General features: G+C 41.7%; 1 protein-coding gene across 6 annotated transcripts in view; it reads right to left on the bottom strand.

Annotated features, from left to right (window-relative positions):
* Nucleotides 1-701: 701 nt before the first annotated feature.
* Ldb2 (LIM domain binding 2) overlaps nt 702-8,910 on the bottom strand; it is a 390,814-nt gene continuing 382,605 nt past the window's right edge. The window contains exons 7-8 of one of the 6 annotated variants that reach the window (XM_045130215.1): nt 7,683-7,825; nt 702-2,057 (exon numbers count right to left, since the gene is read on the bottom strand). In XM_045130215.1, the coding sequence (XP_044986150.1) occupies nt 1,827-2,057; nt 7,683-7,825 (374 nt within the window). In that variant the 3' untranslated portion in view covers nt 702-1,826. The other 5 variants (XM_045130214.1, XM_004656076.2, XM_004656075.2 and 2 more) reach the window with 5 other exon arrangements.

The following is an 8,910-nucleotide window of genomic DNA, read 5'->3' as shown; positions in this document are numbered from 1 at the left end:
GCAGGGAGGGGCTGGACACCCCTTGCTCTGTCCTTGCCTTCTACCTCAGGAACAGGGTGCCCACTCTGTTATGGTTCCAGCATGTCTCCCTCCAGTGCATGGGTATGAACAAATGGGGTATTTAAGAGGTGATGGAGTCTGACAGCTCTGCACTCATGAATGGATGGCTGCTGTTATCACAGAAGTGGGCTAGTCATCATGGGAGTGGACTGCTGATAGAGGAGTTCTACTTCTTTCCTCTTTCTGCCCTTACTTCCACCCTTCCCTGAACATCTTACCTTCTGTATTGGGTCCAGGCTGTGGTATTCTATTAAAGCAAGAATGAACTGAGACATCTTTCAACACTTTGGTGTTGTGTTCTTTGTAACCCCGGGCATAAGACTCAGGGAACAGTGCTTTCTGAAGTCCCTCAATGGACATGCAAGTGGGGCTTACAAATCGGGCAGTGTTCCTGAGCCTAAGACATTGGGCTGGCATGAGTTCTAGGTACCCATTTTTCCTTAATGTCTATTTCTAAGTGACACATATAGTCCGTGTAACTTACTCTATGTGAATGTGTTCTGCTAAGACAACTTGGCAGGCAATGTGCAGTGAACCTGCTTCATACAACTTTTACAATTCCATGTGGAGTGTAAGCTCAACATTTCTTATAATTGTGAGTAGACTGGTACACACATACACACACCAATAGCCAGATTCACTTACTTTGGTCATTAACACAGTTTATTATTGGCACATTTACCAGTAAAGCATACATAAAATACAGCTGTTTTATAACACACGGAGCCACTGTGTCTTTACACATGTGGAGGAACATATTAATAAGCAAATGGAAAATTAGTTCTCTTATAAAGTTTCACATAAATACACTGGAATTGCCCCCAAAGAAAAGTTCCCATAAAAGAACCAAATGAAGGATTTACAAAATATTATACAAGAAATATACCATGAAAAAAAGTCAACTCAGATACAATAAAAAAAAAATACAAAAAGTTTCAGATTTATTAAACTGCCCACAAAATTAATGGAGTACATGGCTTGAAAATATTTGGATCAACAGCAATTTTACAAATGCGTACATTTTCCAGGGTCTAATAGTCTGTGTTTACATAAAAAATCTACCCCGGTGTCTTTGATGATTTCTTGTTTCAGCATTTGGACTACATTGAACCAACTCAGACTGAAGAACCAATCAACGTTAGGCTGACTATAAATTACCTCTCTTCCTTCTTTGCTGTTGCTGCCCAATGGGACAAATGAAGGAACAACAAAAAGGATACATTACTTTTCAAATGCTGATTCTTTTTTATTGTTTTGTTTTGTTTTCTTTTTCTTTCTTTCTTTTTTTTTTTTTTTTTTTACTGAAACAAGAAACTCTCAAATGCAAGTCAAAAAGCTGAAAGTATTTTACAATATTAAAAAGTCATCTGAAGTTGGGTTCGGCATATTAATGACATCCTGAGCACAAGGACAGCATGGCCTTCGTTGAGTGCATGAGCAGGGAACTGAACACAAACCGAAGGCAAGACCATGCCAGGAGGTGCGCTAGTGTTTGCTCGCTCTAATTAGCTTCAGTGGCAGCATCGGTGCTTCCTGGGAAGGCCTCCGAGGAAGGCCCAGGGAGGCTAACTTGGAACGATCCTCTCAATTAAAGAAAATGCAAGAAAGAAAATCAGATCTTTGTGGTTTAGAAATAGGTTTTTGCATGGAAAAGTTTTTTGTTTGTTTTTGTTTTTAATCTCTCCATTTTCCTCTCTTGATAGAAAGATCTGCAATGGGATTTTACCCGGCGGGCCTGGGACAGAGAATCTGCTGTGGGTGGCCCATTACTGGGAAGCCTGGGGTGGGGGGTTTTCTGATTTGGCCTCTTGCGTGGCGGGTGGTTTATTGTTCCACGGGCTGTTGTTCCCCAGGGCGGGTGAATTGTTGAAGTCCTCCTCGTCGTCCATGCCGTTGGTCGCATCATACTGCGTGTTTTCTAATCTAGTGATTAGCCTTTCGTCCTCGTCCCCAAACTCACCTCCCATCAGAGTTGGCTCTCCTACCACCATCACATCCTGTGAACAGCAGCTGACATTATTACAGGGAAACCTTGGGAGAGAGAAGCTCAGCTTAAAACAACAGCGGAAGGAGCTGGGGGACCGGGGACAGACCGGGGCAAGTCTCAATGTCGGGCCCAGACGCATATTTGATTTCTACAGGAAATAAACATCGCCTCCTGACGTGTAACAACCACGCGAGTTTATGTCCTTAGTGTGCAGCCTGACACCGGAGAACGAGCAATGCTAGCAATCTGCAGAAATAAAAAAATGGATTTTTCAAAATTAAAAAAATCCACGCTTTGAACTTGCTGACCCTGGGGACTGTGGACAGGGCTGTCGAACCTTCTGCTGGGTGCTTTTCAATACCACCAAAAGGCCACTACTCATTGAGGGCCTGTAAGCGGCTTTGGGAACTATCCCCAAACTGGGACACATGTACCACTCTGTAGTATGCACTCCACTCATTCCAAATGGCATTTTCTCTGTCCCCGGGATGATATACATTTTAATTGAAGACAGAATCTCTTTTTTTGCTCAGCCAGGCCCTTTTGTGCAGCCAATATCCTTGACATTCTGCTACTTAATTATGGTAATTAATTTAGGTAAAGTTTTCGATAAAAACAATGTTCACACTGATTTGACAATTTGCATAGCTAATTAAGTCATTAGCAAAAACCTGCTGATTGCCAACAAGCCCTGAATTTACCATCTGTTATTTCATGGTGCCTGTCACCTATTTCCACACAGGCAACCCTGCTGCCAATCTGGGCGGTAAAGAGAACCAGTCCGTCCAGCTGGTGCCATAAAAGGAAGATGAAGAGGGAGATAATTATAATCACACTGATGGAGCTGGCAGTCATCAGGAATGGAAGCTAGCAAGAAGAGCCCCACTAATCACTCCTTTAAGTACAAATTGTCCTTCCATGCAAACAAGGAAGCCACCTACTGTAGCAGGGAGCCCAGTGGAGGCCACAGCTGGAGAAGCCCAGGCATGGGGGTAGCATGGGGGATGCACCCACAGGATGTAGCTCTAGGTTCTTTATGCAAAGGAGACTGGATGTATTGCACAGCCTGGGCATGGGACAGGACACCTATCAGGTAGATCCTTTGGAAAGGCTCGGAGGACTATGTTACCTTAAAGTTCAGAGCAGCAGGAGAGTGAACAATGAAGCCTCCAAAAAGCCAGAAAAGGCTGGGCTGAACCTACTGCTTTTAGAATTCATCTCCTGGTAGGGAGGCTAATTCTACAAAGTACTTCGACATAGGGGCTTTGCCAAGTGAAGCTGTTTGGACAGTTTAGTGTATAGTGAATACAGCCTATGATCTAGAGAATGGAGCAAAAGTTCTTTGATATCTTCAAAGACTTTAAAGGTCTTTGAACAAATCCTTTTCCTGAATTGAAAATTCTGAATTTACCTGATCTATTTTGGGATGGGGAACCCTGTTTTGTTTATTACTCTCTCTCCCCTTATTTAGGTGAGACTGCGAAGAGGTTTCCAAACTATGGCTTCTGACTAGATCCTTTTGTGAATTGATAAAACTAATTTTAAAGAGAAATATCCTAGATAGAATAAATGCATAAAATATGAACTTAGTTAACTCAGTCCTAAGAGTGCTAGCAAGACACTGAGCTTAGTGCTTCTAAGAAAGTGTTTACTACACAATGAACAAGCAGAAATTATATGACAAGTAAGGAAACTATAAGGATGCTTAATGTGAGACACAAAATAGTCTTTCTGGCCAGCAAGAAGGATGATATGGTTTAGACGGAATGTGGGCACTGCACAGACTTGTGAACAGTATTCAGTTAGCTGGGCAGCCAGCTGATGATGTGAGCATAAAAAGTGTCATTTACAGGCAATTAGAATCCAAATTGTGATCAGAAACAAAGGTACATATAAATAATTGGGCAAGATTGGACAGAGCACACAAGGATTAATCTCATTTCCATATTGTGAGCAACACACTTAGAAGCACTTGGAGAATGAACACATGATTGGGTGTTAGAACCAACCATGTGAGTCAGTTAGTACTGTGAGTACAAGATATTGAGAAAGGTTGCAGAAATGTGAAGATGTAAGCGTGGTTTGAAAGACATGGGAAACATCAGAGCAGTCAACTTCAGTGTGACTTTAGAAGAAATGTCCTCAGCACTGCTGTATTGGAAAACAGGATTCATGCAAGAAAAACAGTACAGAAGTAGTGGAGTGAGTCATCCCGTGAAGTTCTGTATAGCCAGCGTTGGGATATATGGGGAGAAGGCCCTTCCAACCCCTGCTGAGAATGATTGGAAAAGATGTGATGTGTAGGTCTTAAGTATCCCAAGCTTCACAGAGAGATGCCACATTGGCTTTATTGAATATATATATATATATATATATATATATATATATATATATATATATCTTTAGTCATATACATACTTGTGTGTGTGCGCGCACACACACACACACACACTGCTTATATAACTGACTGACAGGTGGCTCCCTATTAACACTGACACTTGAAGTCACTTTTAATATTATATGTGCATTTCTACTTGGTTTGTTCAAACGTTTACAATAGGATAATGATTCTGCTTTGTTATCCTCACACAAAATCAATGAAGACACAATGCACATTTTGGGCTGCTTCTCCCTAGGGGATGTGAACTGTACTTTCCCACCCTTACATCCTTGGAATCCCCCACTTTGGTAGTAAGAGTGCATTTCCTTCCCATCTCCAGCCTGTGAGACCCACAGGAGGCCAACCTCTGCTCCTGAGCTGGGAGCTTGGAGGTGCCCCCAGCTTTTGCCCACTTCATATCTTCTCACTACTTCCCCGTGCAAGGACCACCAACCTCTGAGGAGGACTGGAAGTGACTCCTTTCAGGGCCCCTCACTGCTTCTCCTTAAATTGGCCAGAAGGGGTCACTGCTGTTGAATGACACAGGTCTCCATCCCTCCCAGAGTTGAGGCTGCAGTTCGGGATGGCTCCTAGCCCCTGCTCATGGAGTGAGAAGCAGAATCCAAGGATTAAACCCTAGTCCTGGCCAACACACACATTGCTGCTGCTGCAGTTCCAGCAGACCAGGGCTGTGGTCGTTGGATCAGACAGCTGATGCCAGCAGATAGCATTTCTATTCACACGGTAAGATAGTGCTGACTCAGTAGACATGGTTAAAAGACGTGGCCACTCTTATTAATGCCCACCAACTCAAAGACATCTGAGAGTTTACACATTTTCCTAACTTGGTTCTCAGGGTCATATGAAAGTTCTATTCAATGAAAATACATTTAATTACATGGTGTGGGGATCCTGCTGAAATTCCCTTTTCCATCTCTAGTGGTGATTTCTTTTACAGAATCCATATGCATGAAAATGCCTCAACTCAGGGATCCTGCTCCACCAAAAGGCATTGGTTGGTTTGGAGGACCGTAAATCCATGGAGTACAAAAAACAAAACAAAACAAAACAAAACAGAACAAAAAACTTATGTTCTGCTTAAATAAAATTGAAATTATTCTAGTCAGACCAGGAGATGCATAACATGTTGACTATTACACTCAACTTCTGCACCTGTCAGACATCACTAATAGATGGCCCACCAAACCCAGGACAAACCAGGATCCTTTTCAACGCTGTGCTTTATGAGCTGACAGGAAGAACTAACTTCATGGCCATCCCTAAATTAAGCAATGGGCCTCCTAATCCCTTGGTCTTGGTCTTTTTTCACTTTTTAGTTTTTTAAACCATGTTGGGAATATCTGATATATTGTGGTGCACCTACTAAGACCTTAGAAACACTTGTTGAACTGATATAAATTCTTGCAGATTCTGTGCCACTTAGTAGCTCTCTAACCACTCAGAATTTTCTTACTTAACATTCCTCAGTTATTAGAAGAAACTAACAAATATTAGTTTCTAAATTTATTTTCTACAGGGTTACTTGCCTGAACATTTTCAATTTATTTACATCAGGCCATTTCTCTAGGCATTTTTCCAATTTAACCAGGAGTAGACATAAAGTTGTGGGTTTTTTCTTGTTGTTGTTGTTGTTTTGTTTCATTGGGGGAGGGTCTCACTCTAGTTTAGGCTGACCTGGAATTCACTGTGGAGTCTCAGGGTGACCTCAAACTCATGGCGATCCTCCTACCTCTGCCTCCCAAATGCTGGGATTAAAGGCATGCACCACCACGCCCAGCAGGTATAAACGTTTTCGTACCTTAATAATTATTTTCTTTGATTTTTTTTCCCTGTGACTTTCAGAAGTGGCAGATGGACCTCCTTATTCAGAACATATAGGATTATTTGAGAACTATTTTCATTATTTGAGGGATATAATTTTTAGCAAACTTATAATTCAATGGCGCCTTTAGTGGCTGGGATTTCCTTCTCTCTAATGCAGTGAAGGAAAAAAAAAAAACACCCATGTGTGGGAGATAGGAGAGTCCCTGTGGCCCAGGGAAATCACTGGGAACAGAGCTTATTTTAATAACAAAGAACTGACTGATACATAGAAAGTGGGTAAAAGTGGGTGGGGGACAGGTTTAAAAGGTGCATTTGCAAGTGGAGAATTCCAGGTAAAAGTCCACTCTTGGGGAAATAGATGGAGCATAATAGGTGAGGACATCAGGAAGAAGACAGAAAAGAAAGAAAAGGTGAGATTGTGCTGGTGAAAGAAAATAACAGGAAATGGGCCATACTTCCCAAGATGTATTATCTAAAAAGTATACATGAAGCACGAAGAAAAGATCAAGATTCAAATGGAGTCAAATAGCTGGTGACATTTGTCTCATTGTGGATAATAGAGATGGGACGAGTGCAGTGGAATAGAAGCCACAGGAATCTTGAGGAGAACAGGGGAGGGGATGGCAGGGTTTGTAGGTACAGGAGAATTTGAAAAACTACTGTCTAATACTGGTTCCAGGAATTTGGAGGCAGGAAAGGACCTGGTTTGGTTTGAGAAGAATCAAATAGTAAAGTTCTACATAGTTTGCCTAGAATCCCTTTTTAGAGACTATCCTTAGCGCTCCGTTTTGGAACTCCGGGAAGGCCCTTTATAAATGGGCTTTGTCCAGAACCAGAAATGAAAAGAACAGAGCAACGGTCAAGAGAGTTTAGATCAAACCCTGGGCTGTCTCCTCCTGAGCTAATGAAATCCACTGAGCTGCAATTTCGGTGGCTGTAAGTTAATTACCTGGGTCTTAAAATAAGAGGGGATGCCCATGCTGGGAAAGCCCAGCCAAATTACAATATGAGGCCAGAGCTCAGGGGGCCAGTTTCCAGGGGCACACGGGGTCTCCAATGCTGCTGAGAGGTCCCAATATGCCACCAGGCATGCTGCTAAGTGACGTTTTAATTAAGCCTTAAGTGACATATCTCCTGTCTGTGACTCTGATGGCTTTTTAATTCAGGTCCCATCGCAGCACTGATGCTTAATATTCCCTCTTAATTTCCAGTTTGCAAGGAATGTTTCCATGGTAGGGTTCCCACCTCCCATCCCATCTTTCCCGGTTCCTGCCTTGCCCCTTCCAGCCGGCACCTCCAATCTGTCCAGAATCCCCCCAAAGAAGATTAAAGACTAATCCAGCCCTGTGAGGAGGGAGACAGGCAAAGGCAAGGCTTCAGACCTGAAAGGAAAGCGAGACTTACAGGTACCTGACTGGACAGGCTCAGGCTTGCGGCTGGCGCCTTCTTCTTGCTGCCCGCACTGTTGGTGGTGTTCCCAGCGCTGCTGTTGGACGTGCTGCTGGTCGAATTTTTTCTTTTTCTTCTTTTCGTTGTTGGTTGCCTTGTGGGTTCTGCTGCAGTATGGAAAACGGAGAGAGAAAGATGCATTCCAGGGCAGAAGCATCAAGGTGACAATTTGCATACTGCTGTTCTAATGAAGCTGGTTTTACAAATTGAAGAGTGAACTACTTAAAATGTTCCATTTCTTGTAATTTCACAAAAAGAAAATAAAAGGTAACAAGATGTTGGCTTGTTTTTAGCAAAATTTTGTGAAAGTCTTTTCTTTTGCATGTAGAAAAAAATGACTTTTATTTAATTCTCCTTTCTAATTATATGCCTGGAGTTTATCAATATTATTTTAGGAGTGACCTACAGGTACCACATTCATAACTGAATTCAAAGCACTTTTACCAGTAGAAAATTTAGGGTTTTTTTCCCTTTGAACTAGTTTCTCTTTTTACAGTATGAGGAAGGACTCCTGAGAGGATGATGGGAATAAAATTCAGCCAGTCAACCCGTGTGCAACACTGTCCCCTACCGGACAGATGTCTCATTGCAGCCTATCTCTATTACACCTTGATAGTGGCACGTGAAAAATACCTTGAAGTTCAGCTACTTTTGCCATTTCATAGTTGAGCTTAAGGCTTCTTAGTTATGTAGGAGCACTCAGTCTTGAATGTGTCATAAGAATGTGTCAGCATGGTATAGCCAGTATATTCCGAAATAGATAAAAATATTTTGGACCCAAATGATGAGGCAGCCATTTAATGGAAATGTAGGAGCCCATGGTAATTTGTGGTAGGAATAATATTTTTTTTTACTCCTCTGTTTATTATGTATTGAGCTTTAATATCTGTGGTACTATTCTTTGTTTTCTATGTTTTAACTTTTAGATTCATAACAATCTAGTAATTAGATATTTTATTATGATATTCATTTTTGAATCTTTGAAAGGCTTTTCTATGAAGTTCATGAATAAGTTGGAAATGGTAGGTAAGAAAATCCTATTGCTACCTCCCCATATTTTAGATGTTATTTTGATAGTGAAAAGGAAAGGCAGTTCCACACTGGAACTCATTGAGTTGCCTTTAGTATTAAAACACACGTGATGCTTCTAATGGATAGGGAGAGAGATATTTAATCAGACTGCTGAGTC

The sequence above is a fragment of the Jaculus jaculus genome, chromosome 11, assembly GCF_020740685.1.
Source record: "Jaculus jaculus isolate mJacJac1 chromosome 11, mJacJac1.mat.Y.cur, whole genome shotgun sequence".
Classification (NCBI taxonomy): Eukaryota; Metazoa; Chordata; class Mammalia; order Rodentia; family Dipodidae; genus Jaculus; species Jaculus jaculus.
Note: the sequence above shows the minus strand (reverse complement) of the source record. Positions and strands in the feature narration are given on the sequence as shown.